Here is a 23,291-nt window from a genome sequence, read left to right on the forward strand (position 1 = left end):
TTGAAAGTCTACATGCTCATGGTTGATTTGATTTAGTTTTGATTCTGGGTTAAAATGAAGGTGCTTTCTTAAAGAAGCTTAGTGTTAGAATATCAACCAAGTTGTATATGATTCGCCTTTATTGCTTTTATCCTTTTGTTCATTTAAGAGTCCACATTGGAAAAATAAAAGTGGTGGCAACTCTTTTCTCCGTAGTTTTAAAATTGGAAGCACATCTTGGCTGATCAGGATTGTCAGCGGTAATGATTTCAACTCATTAAAAAGCGGGCACAACGCTTGTAAATTTGTCTATAATTTGCAATTGGATTACAATTTTGAGACACCCGTAATGTTTATATCTTGTAATGAAATTTGGGCGAAACATGTATCCAGAGTATTTGTTAACAGGCATGTTTTTAGGACTCGTGTTTTCTGGGAGTAATAGCATCATATCCCCAGTCTGCATCAATTTTACTTCAGACCGTCCTTGCTAGGAAGCTCGAAAACAGAACAAAATTAAAAATGGGCCTGCCTTATTAACGGAATCATTTGACTGTTTAACTTCCCAAGCTTAAAAATAAAACCATTTGTTCAACCGCAAAAATTGTTGTTACAAGCAGGGTCGTTTCCAAGGCTGGTGGCATTTGGGGCAAAGTTAATTAGGACGCCCCCTTCCGACTTAAAGTGCGTAAGAAAAGTCCCAGAAGCCCAAGCAGTGGTGCCCAGTCAACAATGGTGCTCTGCCAGCCGTGGCACCTGAAACAGCTTGCTCCGATCACTTGCTCCCTCCCTTTGAACGGCCCTGATTACAAGCTCCAAAAAACAGGAAAAGTACTTAGAAAACTTACCTACCTCCTAACAAGGAAAAATATCCCGCGTGGGCCAATAAATTCGAGGAAATGGGGGTTAAATCCGTTGAAGTGTAAACAATAATCTGTTCGCTGTTACGGCTAATATTCGATTACATTGCTATCTAATCAAGTTTTTTTTTTATAGTGCTTAGAGAGCAAGATTTTTAAATTATAAAAATCATATCTGTGAAAACCAGGAAGTAAATTATATAAGAAAAACTTCACAATAATAAGTCAGTATGACAACAGTTATTGTGCAGGGAGCGACAAGAGGGTTAGGACTACAGTTTTGCAAAGCTTTGGCTTCCAGAAATAATATCAATGTCATTGCAACAGGTAGAACTGCTGATACTAGTCAGGACCTTATGGATTTAGCATCTAATGCAAAGAATGTCCACTCTTTCTCCTTAAATGTGACTAAAGAAGAAGAAGTTAAAAGTCTATCAGAAAAAATTCAGGTTCGTTTAGGGTTTTAGTTTAAATAGTTTAGGTGTAAGTACTACCCTACCCATCTAAACATAGCCTACCCTCCACTTTGATGAGGATATATATATATATATATATATATATATATATATATATATATATATATATATATATATATATATATATATATATATATATATATATATATATATATAAATATATATAAATATATATATATATATATATATATAAATATATATATATATATATAGCCTATGGTAAAATTCTAGTTAATTGACTTCTTGCTATCTCAGAAAGGGTTTAGGTTAGGAAAATGAAACTTTCAGGGATGGGTCTACAGGCTAAAGTATGTCCCAGGAAGGTATTTTAAAGAACCCACCTCCACTCCTTCTCCCTCTAAAGGGCCCTGAAATGTGCCTACATGACAGGTCTCTACCTATTGAAATTTTAACAAAACAACATTTTACCTTAATTTTCAGTTACTAGTTGCTTTTTCTTTGCCTTTAGCTCTGAAAATACAATTCCTGTTATTTGAATAGAATCTTGAGTCATATCAATTTTTTTTTAATTTAGAAAATGGGTAAAATTGGTGCAAATAGTATTACTGGCTTTCATATAAAGTGAATATACCACTCAATGCCTTTTTTAATGCTGTTTACAAATATAATAATTGCTTCTACTGCAAATTCAGATTCACATCAAATTTAAATGAGAAGAGAAATCACCAGTGCTACAGCACCAACACATAAAAAAATAGCAATGGTTAGTTTATGTATTTAATATATGCTATGCTTTACCCCCACCCCCCTGATGTACAAATATATAGCCCAAATTTGTTTCTAAACTATTACAGATCTGTAATGACCCCTATATAGGTCATTTTTAAGAGTTCAAAAAGTGCTTGAATCTGAATTTGTGGTAGAAGCCATTATTATATTTGTAAACAGCATTAAAAAAGGCATTGAGTGGTATACTCACTCTATATGAAAGCCAGTAATACTGTTTGCACCAATTTTACCAGGAAATAATAATAATAATTTATTTCTTACCCACAACAACACTATAAAAGTATTAAAATGTGGAGTACAAACAATTAAATACACACAAAAAAAGCAAAACATACAAAAAATGAAAAGTAATGACAATAGAAATTTTTTACATTAATAAAAAAAATTAAATAAACACACAAAATAACAAACTATGAAAAAAAAATGAACATTAGATACACACAAAAAATGAAATTCAAAAACCACAAAGAGAAAAACAAATACACCCACAAAGTAAAAAAAACGGATAAGACAGTGGTGAGGGGATAGGCACGCAGAAGCTGTACTGGAGAGTTGTTATGAAGAACCTCCAACTTTAAAGTTATGTCAGGAACTGAGAATTTTTTAACAAGAGTCCAGTTTTTTGTCCAAGGTGGAAGATACAGAAGAAATTTGCAAAATTTGAAATAATTTATCCAAATTCTTTTTAAATTACCATTATTAAGAAAAGGGGAAAGACCTGAAGCATAAAGGACAGGATAATCACAGAAAGTAGAATAACGTTTAGCCAGTGCATGTCTATTATACTTCCCTCTATTTGCAACAATTTTTGCATAACCAATCTGAATCTTTTTACTTATATCACAAACAGTATAGGGAAGAAACTCACATTTATCTATTTTAATTGAAAGGCCAATATCAGAGAAAGCATCAGAAACTATAGAGACCATTTTGGAAAGACCCTTTTTGGAACAGCTAATCAGAAGCAAGTTGTCAGCATACTCAAGATAAGAAACATCTGCAAGACCAGAAAGGTATGTACCTGAAAGCTTAGCAAGCACACTAGAAATACAAATCTGAAAAAGCATAGGGGACAGAACACCACCCTGCCTAACTCCTCTTTGCATTCTTATAATAGTGTCTGGTGCAGATCCTAATTGAAGAAACAAATTTGAATACCAAAACCTAAGAAGCATTATAATAGAGAGATTGACCCCAGAATTATACAAGGAAAAAATGAGCTGACTATGGACCACACTATCAAACACTTTCAAAAGATCCAAAGCACAAATGTAAAGACCATTTCCCTTGGAAGAATTATCAGCCAATAGAGAAGACAGAATCTTATGCACATGCTGACAACCCACCCCACTCTGAAAACCAAATTGGTTCTCATCCTCAATAATATTTTTAGTCAAAAATGGTAGAAGGATATACTCAAAAACCTTACTAATATTACAAGATACAGTAATACGTTGATAGCAAGAAAAATCAATCAGTGACTTTCCCCTTTTTAAAATTGACAAAACAGTGCCACACAGAAAACTCTCAGGTACATATGAAGTACATAGACACATTTGAAAAAGAAGCTGAAAGTGAGATATAAGGGGGGTGCACTCAATCAGCATATGCATCTTAGAAATACCATCCTTATCTTTTGAATCAGATTTTAATCTTTAAAACCTTATAAAATGAATTGAGCAAAGTTATGAAGCTGAAAACAATTTTGTTGTACTTCAATTAAGCAGAAGATCTATTTTGCAAGGTTTCACTTTTAAAACACATTTATTTTTAAAGGTCATCAAAGGTCAGGGCCCTTTAGAGGGAGAAGGAGTGGAGGTAGTTGTTTCAAATACCTTCCTGGGACATACTTTAGTCTGTAGATTCATCCCTGAAAGTTTCATTTTCCTAGCCTTTAACCTGTCTGAGATAGCAAGAAGTCAATTAACTAGAATTTTACCATATATATATATATATATATATATATATATATATATATATATATATATATATATATATATATATATATATATATATATATATATATAGATATATATATATATATATATATATATATAGATATATATATATATATATATGTATATATATATATATATGTATATATATATATATATATATATATATATATATACATATATATATATATATATATATATATATATATATATATATATATATATATATATATATATATATATATATATATATATATATATAGATATATATGTATATATATATAGATATATATATATGTATATATATATATATATATATATATATATATATATATATATATATATATAGATATATATATACATATGTATATATATATATATATATATATATATATATATATATATATATATATATATATATATATATATTTATTAACACAAAATAAGAAGAAATGGTACAATTCTAGTTAATTGACTTCTTGCTATCTTGGATAGGGTTTAGGTTAGGAAAATGAAACTTTCAGGGACAGGTCTTAAGGCTAAAGTATGTCCCAGGAAGGTATTTTAAAGTACCCACCTCCACTCCTTCTCCCTCTAGAGGGCCCTGAAATTTGCCTACATGACCTGTCTATACCTATTGAAATTTTGACAAAACAACATTTAACCTTAATTTTCAGTTACTAGTCGCTTTTTCCCTGCCTTCAGTTCTGAAAATGCAATTCCTGTTATTTGAGTAGATTTTTGAGCCATGTCAATGTTTTTTCCAAAGTTTAGGAAATGCATTTGCATATCTTTAAAACCTTATAAAATGGAATTGAGCAAAGTTATGAAGCTGAAAAGAATTCTGTTGTACTTCTATTAAGCAGAAGATCTATTTTGCAAGGTTTCACTTTTATAACACAAATATTTTTAAAGGTCATCAAAGATCAGGGCCCCCTAGACAGAGAAGGAGTAGAGGTAGTTACTTCAAAACACCTTCCCAGGACATATTTTAGTCTGTAGATTCATCCCTGAAAAGTTTCATTTTCCTAACCTAAACCCTTTCTGAGATAGCAAGAAGTCAATTAACTAAAATTTTACTGAAGAAATAAGCATAAAAATAATCAAGTTCTAAATTTGGATCAAACCTGAAATGTTTTGAGAATAGTCAGGTTTCTTCAAGGGTGCAAATCAGGAAGAGAGATGACAATTTTCCCCTCAGGTTATGAAAAATATCAATTACGATACTTGGATGGAAGAAAGAAAAAAAACTTCAGTTTAATAAAAAAAAAATAAGTGTCTTCTTCTTTTATAAGAAGAGGGAATCCTTGTCCTCTCCCTCTCCTACATTTCTGGGAATGGGTGCTCTTGGTTTCAACCATTTTTATTGTAAAATTTCAGTGTTTGATTCAAATGCTTCAAATGTTAAATTGTTCTTAATAGGTATGTCATAATTCACTTGGCTTTTAGGCCTACATCAACATTTAATATATCATTGTACACAGACAAGGATACACCAGCTAGTATCTTACATTCCACAGCATGAGATTAATGCTGGAAGATTGGTAATGCACCATTTTTCTCTACTTGGAGATGTCTGGAATTTTTTAAACTATATTGTTTCATAGATGTCTTATTTGTATTACAAGAATCTCAATTTTTTTTTACTGTAATGTATGTATTTTCAGTCAAAATACATTATTACTTAGACTTTGTCTACAAAAAATGCAAAACCCAAATCTGCCAGTTTTTGTTGGTTTCCTCTATTCATCAAGCAGATTATTTATTTTTTAATGCCAAAATATAGTAAACTTTATCAAGCTTGTTGCATTAAACATTGCAAAAAAGTTATGACAATGCTGACAACATAATACATACATACAAATCTATGAAAAATAACACACTATGAAAACATACAGGTCACAAAACAACTAATACAAAAAATAAAATAAAAAATTCTCAAAATGGATTGTGATGAGACCTAGTATAGAAATCTATAGATGCTGAACTACTTTTGAAAGACTAGATTATGATAGCTTTAACTGCTTCCAATGGAAGTCTATTCCAAATCTACTACACTGGGGTATATAAGGAGTTTTTGCCTAATCTTTTCTGTGAACATGGTTGGTATATTTTGCGTTGGTGTTGATTGGTATTACTGCATTCTGTTAAAGTGAAGAAGTGAGTTAGAGTGGTATTGTCAATTTTCCTAACAATGTTGAATGTATCTGTTTGGTTGGCTCTATCATGCCAGAACTGAAGACTAGGCAACTGTGGTCTCTGCATTCTCTGATGGTATAGTAGATGTCTCAGGTAAGGTATGAGTTTAGTGGCCCTACATTGCTCTTTTTTAACTCTTTCTCTATCTCTCTTATTAGGGAATACCATACTGATGAGCAATACTTAATTATTTGATATACAGTGGATGTTAGATCACTCTATTTTTAGAAAGGATGCTAACGTATGGTAGAGCAAAAATTCTTGAAAACTAAATAGAGGAGTCTTTCAAAATATTTATAAAAACAATCATCTTGATCATTGTTTTCATCATTCTTTTTTTTAGTATTGATTTACATTTATACTACTATTTCTGTTGTTTACGTTGTCTGTTTTATCATTTAAATGCTTACCTCTATTGGTTACCTCTATGCTGAGCTATGATTGCCTTCTTGACTAAATGAATGCATTCTAAGAGAAATCTATGGTTTATAAAAGCTTCAGAGCATGAACATTATTATTGAATAAATAGGTCCATTCACTAAGCAGAGGATAGACTTCTTGCATATGCTTAGGTCTTTGGTCCTTGCATTGGGCCATTCCTTTGGCTAGGCAGTGCTGTGTATAGTCTACATCAAAACACATATCCAAATTTATTAGTTAAATATAGAACCTTTTTAGTCTCTACATGGTATGTATCAGTTAAAAGGTAATGCTGTACTATATCATATTATTTAAAGTTTACTAAATTTAAAGTATATGGAATTGATCTAAAACGTTGTGTATATAGCTGACCAAAATTCACTAACTATTGTTATAACAAAGTTAAGCTAACAATTGTTATAAACAACTATTGTTATAAATTGTTATAACAAAAATAACAGTTTTTCAAAGAAAAGCAGAGCTCCATTTAGCCAAACATGAGTAGCAATGCAGTCAAGTAATCTTCCAAGTGTAAAACTACCACAAACCACTATCTATAAATAAATGAAACTCAAAACAAACAGAAATTACAATAAATAGCCAAGTCAAATGAGCAGAAATTAACATGAGTAGGGCTGATAACCTCCATGCCTTAACAAGACCAAAACATAATTTGTAATTTACTGAAAAAAAAATAACCTTGGATTTTCAGTTTAATTCACAGGTACTGATATTTATTTCTTAAAATTTTCATAATTTTATATTTATGAAAGTAAAAAAAAAGTGAAAAAATCTAAAATTTATTTTATTTTCAGTAAACTGCAAATAAATGAGTTTTCCAATTCATAAAAATAAGTCTTATGGACATAACCAATTGTTATAGCATATAACATATTGGCAGTTACAAAAGCAGAATTCTAAGATTTTTAAAACTGTTTCATCCAAGTCTTTTTGCAAATGTGGTCACAGGTGTCAGATTTTGATAAGTTAGATAAGTATAGCTTCTGACCAAGCCTTAGAATACATGCTGTATTTATGTAAAAAAAAAATACCCAAAGTACCCAAGAAGTTCGTTCTTTTTCAGTTAAGTCTTTATCTTATTTCTACGTCAGCTTAGAAAATATTTTTAATTATTTTCAAATGATATAATTAACCTTAAATCTCAAGATTCAAGAATCTATACTTGCAAAGTGCATAAAACTTTTGTTGGATATTATTTTTTGCATTATTATTAAATTGTCAATCTCTGTAATGAATTATTATAATTTTTCAGGGTAAGTTTGGATCATCTTTGGACTTACTAATTAATTGCTCAGCCATTCTACATCCAAGTGGTAAGGGAGAAACCAGCTTAAGAGATGTTTCTGGTCAGGTTTGTATTCTTCTTTTAGAGTTTCAAAAATGTCTCTCAGCAAGGTTTGGTGAATGTAAAAGTTGTCTGGTGTTTCTTCCTGTGAAATTTCATGGCTTTTAGCTTATTAATAATTGTGAAGTTTTAAAGCCTAGAAAAATACATTGTATTTTATTGTGTCTGTAGCCTCATATTCTCCTTGTGTTCCTGTCTTTTCACTCTTTCCCTCTTTTTCCTGAAGAAACTATTATAGAAGCTGTATACCTAAGACCAGTTTTGTTGATGCTCAAGGTGTTTGTACATCTTGCAGCCACTTAAGCAGCCAGCATTTTTTTTTTCAAGCTCTCCTGAAAAGATTAAATTTGTTATAAGAAAGATTAATCATAAATAAATATATCTGTGCCGAGCTTATGACAGTTAGGCTACTATTTTCTTTTTAGATAAAGTGGTCCCTTCTGGGATAGCCCTTTTCCTATCCTTTGAGAGCAACAGTTTTATGTTGAAGAATTTTTGAATAAACTCCTTCTATTTTGGCCCAGAAACAAAATATAAAAAACTGCAGCAATTTTGTTGGCTGTTTTATGCTTAAGTTTTTCTTAGAATTATCTTCTTTCTCTAAAACTGCTCTACATACATTATGAGAAGAGCTTTTGAAGAGAGGCAGGAGAAACATCTGGTTCACATTGACATGAACAATATCTCACGGAAAATTCGAGAATCTTGGCGGAAAAATACATGTTTTAAAACTACAAGTAATCCCTGTCCCCTCTCCCAAAGAAAGAGGATATGTTGCCCTCTTCCCCAAATAGTTGATGTGTGACTATGTAACATTGTAAAACCATTAGTTTCAATGCATAAAAGTTTATAATAACTTTCATTTTGTCTAGACAACATATATATTTAGACATGAATACATTAACATGTGGCAGCATCTGTAAACCTGGGGGGGGGGCTAAATAAATTGTTTTTTGATTGTTATAAATGATTGATAATCTCACAATTTTTGCTCAATCTGATTTTGGCCTTATTTAGACAAAATTAACATAAAATGGCTGGAATTGGCATGTTGCTTTGGCTTGGCCTCATGTTACTTAGAAAAATATTAGAACTTCTGATTTTTGGTTGGAATCAACCCTCCCATGACATTTTATGAACATTATTTTGATATGATCACCCCTGGAAAAAGTAAAACAAAGAAAAGAAATATACCCAAATTTGATTACCATACTTCTGTGGAAATATACAATATTTCATATTAATTTTAGATAGGGGCTTGAAAGCTATGCTGTAAGCTTCTTAGATATGCTGTTTTTGATGTAATTTTAATCATTCCTTCTCTTTTCTGGAGTAGTTTCTCCTTTATCTCTAAAATCACACAAAATTTTCATTCTAGCATGTTGACTAACTTTCAATCTAGCAAAGTTTACATATTTGGATTCAACATAAATGATAATAACTTTGATGCATATATTGTAATCACAATATCCTTTTTAGGGTTCTGTATTTGTTGATAAGAACTGCCCTGTGGTTTCTATTAAGCACCATGAATAGTTTGATACAGTCTAAAAATTATTCTTATAAGTTATGCTCCCCTCCCTCTCTCTCTCTCCCTAATGTGGATGAAGTTGATGTAGGCTACTTTTAGTTTTCACTACATTTATACAGATCTATTGAAAAAGAAAATGTTCAAAAGAACTAAACTTTTTAATACAAATCTTGACTCCATGAAAACATGATTTTCTGTTGTTGTTTTTTTTAGCACACATTAAAAGTGTTCTGAAAGTGAAAAATCAAAGAACAATAGTTCTTCTATAGGAATCTGTGATGTTTCTATAGAAATCACAGATCGAGCAAGGGATTATAGCTCATACAAGGAATTCAGTTTAAAACTCTATTTAAATAAAATGTATTATATATTACAAAAAAGGGAAAAACGCACAAATGGCTTAGCCAGTTTCAAAAAGCTCATTGATCATTAGTCAAATTGTCAAATTGAGTCAAAATTGATCTTTAGTCAAATTGAGAGCCTTGAATTTGCTACAAACTAAGCAGCAACTTAAGTTACTAGGTGAAGCTAGTGTTCTATGCGTGGAAGCACAGGTAGCAACAGGGAACTGAAGAAAAATAAGTAAATGGAAATAAGAAAATACACATATAAAAATCAAGAAGATAAGCAAATAAAAATTAAAAAATTAAAATCTATAAATAAAAGTATGAGGATAGCATGGCAACTTATATTAAATCCTAAAGAACCATTACATACCACATGGCTCATGAACTGGTTACTTGTCAGTTGTATCCTTTAAATATCTTCTTTTTCTATTTTTCTAGCTAAAAAATAAAAAAATAATAATACACAAATATAAACAGGGGAAAAGTTAACCTTGAGTGATTTCAGAACTATTTTTGGGTAAGTTTTTAGCAAATTAATATTCAAATCATGAAGACTATTCAAATACACCATTTTGAATTTGGTAATAATCCTGTTTGGAGGGGGGGGGGGCAGAAATGACTAAAAGTGTTGCAAGGAGATTTGTTAAATATAGATTATTCCTTGATTTAATACTCATTGTGTTGTCTTTTTATCAAAACAAAATATCAACAAGACTAATAGGATTAGGTTAGTAGAAAAAAAAGTGGTGAAATTTTTGATTAATATTCATAGTTTGTCTTCATTGCTTAATTAGTGTAGATAAACCTTAAAATCTTGCAAAATAAAAAGAATCATTTACAAAGTTTAATACATGAAAAACCCCACATATATAATTATGAGCTACATCATGAAGAAGCAAAGCGACTAAAACACACTAAATGGCCACATTACTGCCATATTACTCGTTGTTGGCCTAGTTTCGTTGGTTTTTTCTTGATATATCCACTCATTTTGTCTAGCAAATTTTGTATAAAAAATTATCCTCTATTTTTGTGTTTTTTAATGATATTTTTTTTTTGTATCCCTTATCAACTTATTGTTTCCTTCAATCCTAATTTTCCCCCTTTTTGTATCTTTATTTCTCTAATAAGGACTAGAAAGCAATAAAAGCAGTGGAAATTTAATCTTACATAGTGTAAACAGATGTTGTATTTCAGGGAATTTTTTTTTAGCAAATAATATTGAGAGATTCAAAACTATTAAAAGTATGAAAATTTGAAGTATGTGACATGCATATTTCTTGAGAGAAGGGAAACCTGCAGGGGAGTGTCATTGATTTGAAGGTTCAGAAAGAGAATTTTTAAAGAACTCTTAAATGATTTAATATTTGTCTGTTTTTTTTGTGTTTTATTATGATCTTATTTACGTTTACAATATATATTCGAAATATTTCTAAATACAACAGCTATTATATTTTGGGGGAGTTTTTAGGTAAATAATACTCAGGGATTAAAAACTATTAGAAATTTATAAATTTTTATATGGTTATTTTTTAAATTTTTATTTCGATCTTATTTTCTTGTCTATCTGTTATCAGGGTGTTGTGTTTTTCTATCTTCTATTTTCCCTTTTTCTTCTTTTGAATAGCTAAAGAGGAAAAGAAAGCAATAAAGGAAGAAAATTGTTAATTTAGGGCAATGTGAACAGTCATTATATTTTTGGGTGAATTTTAAGCAAATAATATTCAAGGAAACAAAATTATTAGTCTGCAAATTTGGATTTTGTAATGATTGTATTTTTTGGAGGAATGGGAATCCCCGAAAAAGTGCTTCTGGTTGGAAGCGTTGGAAAGAGAATCCTTGAAATTTGGTACCCTGATTTATTTTTCATTTGTGATTTTTTGTGGTTTGTTTGTATTTTGTTTCGTTTACCCCTTTTTTCTCCTTTTTCTTTGCTAAAAAGAAGTGGAAAGCAATAAAAGAGAAGAGTTAGTCTGTGTAATTAGGGGCATCAATTCATGAAAATATAAGGGAGGGGGGGGCAAACTGGCAAACTGTACTTTTCAAATCTAGGGGGGGCAATTCTCTTGTTTTATTTTATTTTTTCAATGAAAATAAAAAACAATATTTTTCAAAATAAATACCTAAAAAAATATTTTCAAAATCTAAGCCCCTCAATTCACGTGCTTAATGACACTGTGAGCAGTCATCGTACTTTTGAGTGAATTTTAATTAAAAATGTTCAAAAATTCAAAATTACTAAAGTACAAGTTTGATTTTTGTATTGCTTATATTTTTGGAAGAAGAAGAATTCATGAGGGAACTAATACTTGTTCAAGACTGATTGGAAGCACAGAAAAATGGATCTTTAAATTTTATCTAATATTCATCAGACTGTATTTTTGTTTTTAGTTTGATCATATGTGTGCTTTGGTTTGATCATTTTCTTTTATGTCTATTCACAGGGTTTGGAGGACACCTTAAGGACTAATACTGTCGGACCATTGCTAATGGCGAAGTATTTTAGCCCTTTTCTTCTTAAAGGGCAGGGTAGATTTGGAGTCCAAGATGAAAAAAGCAAACATTCAGGAGTTCTTGTTAATATTACAGCTAAAGTTGGATCAATAACAGGTAAAATATGGTTTAAACTTTTTAAGCCTATTAAATTTATTCGTTATGAGCATAACAGATACCCAGCTAGTTAATTTTCTGAGAAATGATAAAAATGTATATATATTTTATTCAAAACTAATTTTAGATAATGCTCAGGAACCTAATTCAACTTTTTTTATATCATGAATTAAATTTTGTGGCTTTTAGTATGTATATATGGTCTCTATTGAAGTTGTACAGTCAATTTGAATGTGCAAACATGATTTTCCTGGTAGCCATATTTTTTGCTTTTTTTAGTTTGCGTTTCGACAAAAAAAATATTGAAATTAAAAAATAATTTAAAAAATTCTTAATAATTTGCTTTGTGCTGAAACCAAAAATGGAATTCTTTCTTTGTTGGTTGAATGTTATTGTATAAGATCATTTTTAGTTTACCTCTTTTTGAAAATTATAGTAATTTGGATATAAAAAGTGCTTTATTTATCAAGAACAAGAAGAAAAAAAATAAAACTGAATAATTGGTACAAAAAAAGAGACTAAAATTCGCAGTTATTTGAAAAAAGAAACAATTCGAAAGAAATATTAGTAGAACTCCAAGTATATTTCTTAATTCAGCCAGAAAAGATGATTATTACCCTTAATAAAATTGCGTGATTGTATAGAGAAAAAAGTAGCAGGAGGGTAAGTTTCCAATAATATTGGAGACTTACTGGATAACAACATTAGCTAAAGGCTATTTTTGACCCACAATGCATAATTACCGTGCCCTAGTTACTCATCATGATATCAATTATTAATTAAGATACCCTGTTGTTTGCTCTTGATAAACATTATCCACCTAATGATTTTGTCGTATGCTATGGTAACGAGGTGTTTTTACGCATATATCCTGTTCCATGAATTTTAACTGAAAGTGATGGCCCATTCAGATATATAGGAAAATGGATGAGAAAAACCGGTCGGTATGAGGGGAAAAGCGTTCAAAGGATTGGCCCGAAACTTTCCCTAATAAGACAGATAATCTTGTACGCGTCAAGTCTCTACACCAAATGTACTTCTTGTCTAGAACTATAACTGAAAGTAAGGAGCAACATTAAAACTTAAAACGAACAGAAATTACTCCGTGTATGAAATGCATTGTCCCCTCCGCAATCCCTCGCTCTTTACGCTAAAGCTTTTAATTGTTTTAAAAAGCAGAATTGTGGCAAACAGTCAAACTTTAGCGTAAAGAGCGAGGGATTGCGGAGGGGACAATCCATTTCATACACGGAGTAATTTCTGTTCGTTTTAAGTTTTAATGTTGCTCCTTACTTTCAGTTATAAAAACTAGTTTTTTTTATGTAATTTCTGAACGTTTTTGAATTAATGCATGTTTGATTTTGACTCTCCACACGTAAACTATTCAAATGAAATTGGCATATTAATTCCTTTTTTGGCTAAATGGCTTTCTCTTAGTTTTGATCATACGATTTTCAGAAATATGGGATGGGGAAGGAGGCCTAGTTGCCATGCAATTTTTCGGTTACATAAAAAGGCAACTATTAATTTTTATTTTAACGAATTTTTTTATTAGCAAAAAATATACGTAACTTTAGAATTAACTTACGTAACAAACTTTTATATTCTTTAATTTTTATTATGTATATGAGGGGGTTTGTACCCTCGTTAATACCTCCTTCTTTACACTAAATCGTAAGTTTTGTCCCAATTCTTTAAGAATGACCCCTGAATCAGAAAGGCCGTAGAATAAATAGTTGAAATTACTAAAAATACTTTAGCATAAAGAGCAAGGTATTTATCTCCTCCTAAATACCTCGCTCTTTATGCTAAAGTATTTTTAGAACCCTCATATGCGTAATAATCTCTGTTCGTTTTAAGCTTCAATGCTACTTCTTCCTTTCATTTGAAAAAAAACGTTTTCATGTTTATTTTTCATTGTTTTCTTATAGTAATACTAGAGAATCCTGCGCCCTTTTCATTGAATTTTTCTCCCCCCATGACAGATTCCTCCAAGGAAAGATCCTCCAACATAGCCCCTTCTCCTCAACCCCACCCCCAAACAAAAAATCCCCCTGAAAACGTCTGTACACTTCCCAATAACCATTACTATATGTAAACACTGGTCAAAGTTTGTAACTTGCAGCCCCTCCCCCAGGGATTGTGGGGAAGTAAGTCATCCCCAAAGACATAGTTATTATGGTTTTCGACTATGCTGAACAAAATGGCTATCTCAAAATTTTGATCCGTTGACTTTTGGAAAACAATGAGCGTGGGAGGGGGCCTAGATGCCCTCCAATTTTTTTGGTCACTTAAAAAGGGCACTAGAACTTTTCATTTCCGTTAGAATGAGCCCTCTTGCGACATTCTAGGACCACTTGGTCGATACGATGACCCCTGGGGAAAAAAAAACAAACAAATAAAACGCACCCGTGATTTGTCTTCTGGCAAAAAATACAAAATTCCACATTTTTGTAGATAGGAGCTTGAAACTTCTTCAGTAGGGTTCTCTGATACGCTGAATCTGATGGTGTCATTTTTGCTAAGATCCTACGACTTTTAGGGGGTGTTTCCCCCTATTTTCCTAAATAAGGTAAATTTTCTCAGGCTCGTAACTTTTGATGGGTAAGCTTAAACTTTATGAAACTTATATATTTAAAATCAGCATTAAAATGCGATTCTTTTGATGTAGCCATTGATATCAAAATTCAATTTTTTAGAGTTTTGGTTACTATTGAGCCGGGTCGCTCCTTACTACAGTTCGTTACCACGAACTGTTTGATCTTCCTCTATCGTGTTTGTTGTATACAAAGTATTGCGTGTTTAACAGTTGACATGCTTTCCACTTTTAAAAATGCTTGCTCATTTTTACTCGACGACACACGAGAAACCAATCGGTAACAACTGAAAAACCGATCGGTTTTTCATCTTTCCCAGTGTGTCTGAACAAGCTATAGAGGATAAGATTTGTCATTGAAGTACCAAGACAGTGAAAATGAAACCTCATTGTTTGGTTTTTGTTAAGTGGAAACTTACACAACCATATATGTATTTAAAAATAATGAATAATTGGCAATTTAGTTTTTAGCGAAAAAGACCTCTACATATGGCTATGCAGCGTTTGGTAGTAGCGAGTGCCATATTTAAATTAAAGGGATGCGGATGAAAAATCAGCGAAAAATAAGGTATAAAACATGTGGCATCAAATAGCTTAAGAAGATGTAGCCTATCCTGGAAAATGTAATTGGCTTTGGGAATCAATTGATTGTTAAATTTGAATTTTTGTTGACGAAAAGCGTTATCAAATTTAACTAATTGATTTTGCTCATTGATTTTTATGTTTGAGCGAGGCAACAGTGACACAGATATGGTTATTAAATAGTAAAATCATAATATTGGAACAAGCAAATTAGAAATCTTAGAAAATTTGCAGTTTTTAGATATGCATAAACCTAAGATGGGTCCGGGGGAGGGTAAAATGCTTTCAATTTAATGTCCTTGGTAATTTAACTTGCGAAAGCTTTTGAATTTACTTTTTTTCGACTTGATCAACCTTGATACTGAACCCTTCAGTAGATTAATCATGATAACTATTATGGTTACTACTAGTGATTAATAGATAGCAATTAATGGCTTCATTGTAATTAAAAGGGTTAGCGCTTGAGAAATGTTAGCCCGAAAATTGCCCCGCTCCATAATATTTTAGTAATTTTATCATGAGCCTTTTTTATGGCATGTTTAGAAGTTTATCAAGAGTTATCATAGAGTTTATCAAGAAGTTTATTAGAAGTTATCAGCACTGTTGTCAATAATAACGAAAAAACTGGAACGAAGGTTAAAATTTTTTATAAAATATGCAGATCTAACACAAAAAAAAGTAGTTGAAGAAACAAAAAATTAGGAGCATTAAAAAATATGATAAACAATATAGATCAGGATGAGGCCAGGTTGCAATCCAATTATTAGAATTTTTCGTATTTATTTTGAATTTGAATTATACAGTTATAATAGAAATGTGACGCGAGTGCAGATGATCGAACTGTAGCCTAGGAGCCGTCCATATGTTTTTGTATATATATATATATATATATATATATATATATATTTATTTATTTATTTGTTTATTTTCTTTATTTCCCTCAAAAAATGAGGAGTACGTTACAATATAATATAAAGAAAAAACAACTGATAACACTTACAATCAAAACCTATCAAATATTGATCCAACACTTAAAAAAAAAGAGAGAGAAAAAAACACTTGCTAAATACATTAGCCTATAAATCATGAAGAGCCAGAACTGTTACTAAAAAACGGGAATAAATTGTGGCCTAAAAGGCTAATTTTCGCCCTATCTTCAAATGTTTTATATTTTTTCTTTATACAGACTACAGGATCCTTCACATTAAGCTTTAAAACAATCTCAGTGTTACTAAAAGAAAGGGGGAAACCAAGTAAAAATTTACAGAATTTAAAATAAGAAACTTTAATGGGCGAAAGATCAGAAGGTCTGAAATTTCGGAAGAGGAGGGACGGGAACAATACGTGAGGCTCAGCCTCACGTATTGTTCCTTATTAGGAAATTAGCGTGAGTATTACAATTCTCACGTATTGTAATGTTTGCTAAGAAATTATTATTTAATTGCATTTGTTTCCATTTTTATTCAATAAATTAACAACACTATTTTTACTAATTTAGACTCACCGCTAATTGATGGAGAAACTAATTTCATTTTCGTGATTCAAAACTAGGTAATACTAATACCTTCATTTTTTATATTTAGACAATAGCCTAGGAGGATGGTATAGTTACAGAATGTCAAAGGCAGCTCTCAATATGGCTACTCGAAATCTAAGTATTGAACTGGGAAGAGGAAGGAATAAAGTTGTATGTGTCTCACTTCATCCAGGTACGCCATTTTTATTTGATCTTTTTATTTGTTAATTTTAATGTCCAGAATTGATTCAAAATTTTGGAAACGCTATGTATTTCCTGTTATTATGGAAGCAAGCAACAGGGGGTTAGACAGAGGGGGGGGGGGTATTTTCCCCCCAGTATTGAACTGGCAAGAGGAAGGGATAGACTTATGTGTTTCTCATTGCACCCTGGTACTACTTTTTGTTTTGACTGCCCAGATACGATATTAAACTTTCAGAAAATCTATGAAATTATAAATTATGTTACAATAGCCGTCAAGACGGAGTTATAAAGGGAGGGGGATATTGTGACCTTTTATTAATTTATGTTTGGGAGACTGTTTTTCTTCTTTGACGACATCACTCGTTCACATAGCAGTTTAAATTACTTATTAGAATATGTCGGTAACGCTACTTAGTTAGTCTAAGGCGGTGATAATCAAAAATATTATGACATTGATAAACTAGTTTAAAAGAAGTTTCTTAATTATTCTTGGACAATGTCCGTATTTTTTTTATAAATGATTTCTCTTTGCCCTCCCCCTCTTGTTGGTGATACTGTGTGGATCCTGCATGCTCTGGATGCGCTTGGTGTTCTTTATTCTTCAGTTAAAGGTGTTTCACTCCAGTTATCCACCACCCTGATTGGTGCAGATAAGTGGAAGATAAGTCTGCAAACCAAGATTAGAATATTGGAAGGCACAGTGATGATAGTGGTTAAATGTAGCTCTGAAGCATGAGAGCTCCGAGAAGCGGATGAAGATTTACTAGATGTTTTTGAGAGAAATTCTCTTCGGATTGTTCTGGGTACCCGCCTGATTGACCGTATTTCCGACAGTAGGCAGTACGAAAAATGTGGCTCAATCCCACTTTCTAGAGCTATAATGAAAGAAAGGCTGAGATGGCTAGGACACGTTCTGCGGATGAAGGATGACAGATTGCCGAAGATTATCCTTATCGGCCATCCGTGTAGGGCTAAACGGAAAGCAGGTCGTCCTCGTCTTGGGAAGGAGGATGTCAAAGAGAAAGATTTGAAGGAAATGGGAACTTCCTTGGAGGGTGTAAACAGGGAGGCTCTGAATAGTTTGGGATGGAGGAGGAGTTAACGTAGCTGTGTTGCCTCAGGCGGCTTGGTGCTGCGGTGAGTTGTTAGTAGCAGTAGTAGTAGTTAGTAGTAAAAAATGGCAAAAATGAATCGGTTTGTTCGTGCAATTATGATCAGGCTTCCACCCTGATTGGAATTTATGTCGGAAGCACTGTAGTGATCTTGTTGTGGCCAAAGTTGCTAGAGTTGAGGGAATTTAGTGTTGAGAAAATCATATTTTACCACCATCAGTTCTTTAATTATTTTACTTATTATTGAACAAATTATTGTATACTCATTACTATATCATACCTTGTCACCCAGCCGTCTAGGACCAAACGAAAAGCAAGTCTTCCCCGAATTGGGTGGGGGAATGTCGTAAGGAAAGATTTAATCGAGAACTTCTTGGGAGGGTGTAAGAGAGAGAGGCTTTAAATAGATTGGTATGGAGGAGGAGCGTAGCTGTGTTAGACGGCTTGGTGCTGCAGTGACTTGTTAGTAGTAGTAGTAGTATCGTACTGTTGTTGCGTCCTATTTCTCTTATGGTTGTGTCCTGTGTTCTAGTCATTCATATGCCAGCTTAAAAAGAGTGTAGATTCTACAAGATGAAATAGTACGTCTTCTTGATAATTATGTGGAAAATGTAAGTGATACTATGTTATGTTTTAAGAAGTTAAGCGTGATTGGTCAGATTGCACCAACGTTTAATTTAAGACTCACAACATAAGACTCATGAGCACCTAACTCATAACTAATATAGATAAAATGAATATTTTAAATTGGCTGAACTTAGTTGAATTTGCGGAGGAGCAGCATTTTATGGAGGATTAACCAAAAATCCTGTTGTTTTGTTTACAGTAATCCAAGATAATAAACAGGAGATAGCTTATTCTATTACGCTTCTTAAATTGGGCAATTTTTTTATGAAACTATGTGCTCATTCTCAATTTACACATTAAGGCTCAAAATTCTCCGACACTTACTTAAATCATTCCCATAAATGAACAACAGCAGGTTCGCCAAGTATTGGACCATATGGGAACTCCAACTATGCTAACGAGCAAATACGAGAAAATATCATCTCTGTCAACATACTGAGAATAATACTTCATATGCGGTACTATTGGAGATTACGTTGCTCGTTTTCTACCGTAATGATTTGCCTTAAATTACCTTAAATCGCAGCTTGGAGCAATTTAAGGATTATCCATGCTTGTGATGCTCCCTGATGAAAAAAAAATCGTTTAGTGTAGATTGTGGTTGTTGATCTAGACTGATGATGTAGCTTGTTCAATAATTTAACACGAGAAATTTCATCGAGCGCTTGGTCACTAAAATTGATCAGAAATTAGTCTGCTGTTCTTTGCTTGTCGATGTGGGAATGATGTCCCGCAATTTTTGCTGATTTTTTTTTTGTAAATTGTTATTTCCATTGATATGTGACTAGAGAGGTGTATAATTCTACGTTTTAGCATAAGGAGACCATACCTGCAGGCTCCAAAACTATGTATTCAATTTCAGATATAAGGAATGACATACCAGTCAGCATTTTGGAGGCTGAACACACTGGGTTGTTTAAAATAAAGCTTTAAAACAACTACTGAGATAGGAGAGACATTTATTTTATTTATTTATTTATTCATTTATTTATTCATTTTATTTATTTATTATTTTATTTATTATTTTATTCATTTATTTATTTATTCTTTTACATTTATTGCTGGTTAACTATGAGGGTGTCATATATATATTTTTTTTTTATTTAATGAAAATTATCAAAGCTTGAGGATCAGAGGATCGGTAATCCATAAAACTTCCCTGGGTGGCGGTTGTGTATAATTTGTAACTACAATAGAGCTGCGTTTATCCGAGACCCGACTAACCGAGGTACGGTTTAACCGAAGTATTCTTCTAGGATAATTGCATATCCTGATAAAGTACAATCCCAGTTATTTTAAGGCTTGCTAATTATCAATAAATAAAAAATATACAATGCTGTATTTAAATAGAAATCTAATATGCTGTGGCGGTAAGGGTACCGTAAACAAAACAAAATTCTCTTTCTTTGTCTAAGGCACGGCGCAGTGCGAGATCGCTATCGTTGGTGGTAATGTTACATTGCTGCAAGTTGTCATTTTTCATTTACAATATAGAAATGGATGTTTATGTTTATGTTTATGTTATTTATTTATGTTATTTATGTTTATGTCATAAATAATGTTATTTATGTTATGTTGTTTATGTTTATGTTATGTTATTTATGTTTATGTTTATGTCGAGTGTTATTAATTTTATAATATGTTTCCTTGTTGATTGAAAGTCCGAGTTATCCGAGTTTTGTTTATCCGATGTATTCTCGGTCCACAGCACAGCTTAGATACCAATATACAGTTATGAAAACTCCCATCTTGCCCATAAGAAGCTTTTGGTATAGAGCTCTGAACTTGGCGCCTCCTCCAAGCCCGCGCTCCGACGAGTAGATCGCACTACAATACCATAGGCGGGAACGCAATTCTGTTTTGTTGCATTCACAGCTTAGATACCAATATTGGTTATCTAAGCTATGCTGCCAGTTTCCTGTCTCCAGCCGCTAGCATCGCTACCGCGCACTGTGTCTCGAAAATAAATTGAGTTTTCATAATTGTATTGGTATCTAAGCTGTGGTCCACAGTAACTCGGATAACCGAGGTTCTACAGTAGTAGTAAATAAAGCAGGTTAAGTCGTTTAGAGATTGACATTAGAAATATATTTGGCTCTTTTGTTCAACTGCATGGCATTTTGAGAGATGGTTTGTAAGATCGACTTTATTAGTCAATGATTTTCCTTTTAATTAGTTTTCTGGAAGTTATTTTAAAAAGCTCTTTTGTCTTGTATTTTGTCTCAAAATGAAGTAGCATATTTTGAACTAGTAGAGAGCCCTGTCAGACAACTGACATAAAAAAGAAAATAACCGTAATCCCTGCTCTTCGTAAGAATCGGCGGCGATTTTACCCCTCCTCCCTCCTCAATTCAAAGTTCGGATTAGCCTTGCCTCTACCCTACCCTTAACAAAACTGCCTCTGAAGTTTCAGCTCGATCCCACAACCGCAAGACAGAGCAGGTTGACTCGCCATAGCAAAACTTTGGAAATGCTCATTTACAAAGAGACCCCCAGCCCCCTTTTGATCGAATTCTTATCCATCTGTACGCGTAAAGTAGACTAATATTGATTTGCTCTCCACAAACGTAAGTTTAGTCGAGAAATAGATATATACTTTGAAAAGACTAATACCGGGCTCGAGGCGATAACTTTGTTGTTGGGAGACTAAAATGCTACTATCTGAGCAAGCCCTGCTTTATATTTTGTTTTACAACTTTCCTACATTAACATAAACAAATAAACGATGTTCCCTAAGCGGGCTTTTTACCGACACTGTTAGTTTAAATAACCCCCAACCAGGCTGTCCCTCAAAATTTCAACTCGATCCCCCAGCCATAAGACTTAATAAAGACTAGACTTAATAAAACTATAACTTTGGAAATGATCATTTGCGAGGGTAAAAGATCTCCTTGCCGGGGCTTAGTGAAAAAAAAAAACTCGACTGGGTTTAGTGCCCCCGCCATCTTTAGGGCTTAGTGAAAAAACAAACTCGACTGGGTTTATGCCCTCGCCAAAATTAATTGCTGAACTACTGAAAACTTGCGGGGGTGGGGGTGGTATTCTATTTCCCCTTTATGGATCTATTGCACCAATTCTGGCTCGTACGCAGGTTTTTCTACGGGCAGAGACCAAACAATACAGGGCAAATTCTACTTTATAATTTGAAAAATAAGTGCCTAAAAGTTAGGGAAAATTTAGGATTTCGAATGTTTTGCCTCCCCCTCATCTGCACACAAATCTGCAGCTATTGGAGTTTTCTTGGCTTTGTTGAGGATGTCTCGGTTGAAGTCTTTTTTGACGTATTTACAATTTCCACATACTTTTTTCAATCTAACAAATAACATTATTTCATAATTGCTGACTGCTGAATTTTAGCATTCTGCTCAAATTAGTTTTCCGATTCTAAGATTTTATAATTTTTTTAGGAACTGTCAACACTGACCTATCGAGACCTTATCATAAAGGCGTGGCTCCAGACAAACTCTTCTCAACAGAACAGTCAGTGAACTATCTAATGAATATAATTGATAACCTGTCAGTTAAGGACACTGGAAAATGCTTTGCCTGGGATGGGTCCCAAATGCCTTTCTAGTCAGTGTATTGATATTTGTGTTTTAAAGACTTCGAATCTTTCGTTCTCATAGCCCACTAAGTTTTGCAGGCAACTCTTATACAATTATATTTTCTTTTGTTTTATGAGATTTACGGTTAAAAATGGTCACTTCGATCCTTTTGAAGTACCAAAGACATCAAAATAAAATATTTTGTCCCTTGGACTTTGAACTATCTTAAATGTATTCATGCCTGAAAACTCCTGTTTTCTGAGTTATTTTTTTGGTTTTATGATGATACTTTTTTAGACTTAAGAGGCTGTAGATAAAGTTTTAAGGGAAGTACAGTTTGATTTTGGAAGGGGAGAGGATGTACAGTATAAAAATTAAACAGTAGTGAATATTCCTATACTCTCTATTAAAGATTTTTGGGACACATCAGCCGCACATATTTCGCCATGACTTTGCCCTCGCTATGATCTGATTGAATGCCAAGTAGCAACTGAAATCCTTTGATGCTCTATAACTTACCAAAGCGCGCTGTGATGTATTCTATTTCTGAACCAAATTTTCGCTACTGTATATTATTTATGCTGTGAGAGGATGCTTCGACCAAATTCTCACTCTT

General features: G+C 32.5%; 1 protein-coding gene across 1 annotated transcript; it reads left to right on the forward strand.

The window, feature by feature from the left end:
• Positions 1-968: 968 nt before the first annotated feature.
• LOC136041496 (C-signal-like) lies at positions 969-22,888 on the forward strand. The gene is made up of 5 exons (XM_065726192.1): positions 969-1,288; positions 7,913-8,011; positions 12,328-12,493; positions 17,255-17,380; positions 22,538-22,888. The coding sequence occupies exons 1-5, from the start codon at positions 1,070-1,072 to the stop codon at positions 22,702-22,704; spliced, it is 777 nt and encodes a 258-aa protein (XP_065582264.1). The 5' UTR covers positions 969-1,069; the 3' UTR covers positions 22,705-22,888.
• Positions 22,889-23,291: the final 403 nt, after the last annotated feature.

This window comes from Artemia franciscana, unplaced genomic scaffold (genome assembly GCF_032884065.1).
Source record: "Artemia franciscana unplaced genomic scaffold, ASM3288406v1 PGA_scaffold_23, whole genome shotgun sequence".
NCBI classification, from domain to species: Eukaryota; Metazoa; Arthropoda; class Branchiopoda; order Anostraca; family Artemiidae; genus Artemia; species Artemia franciscana.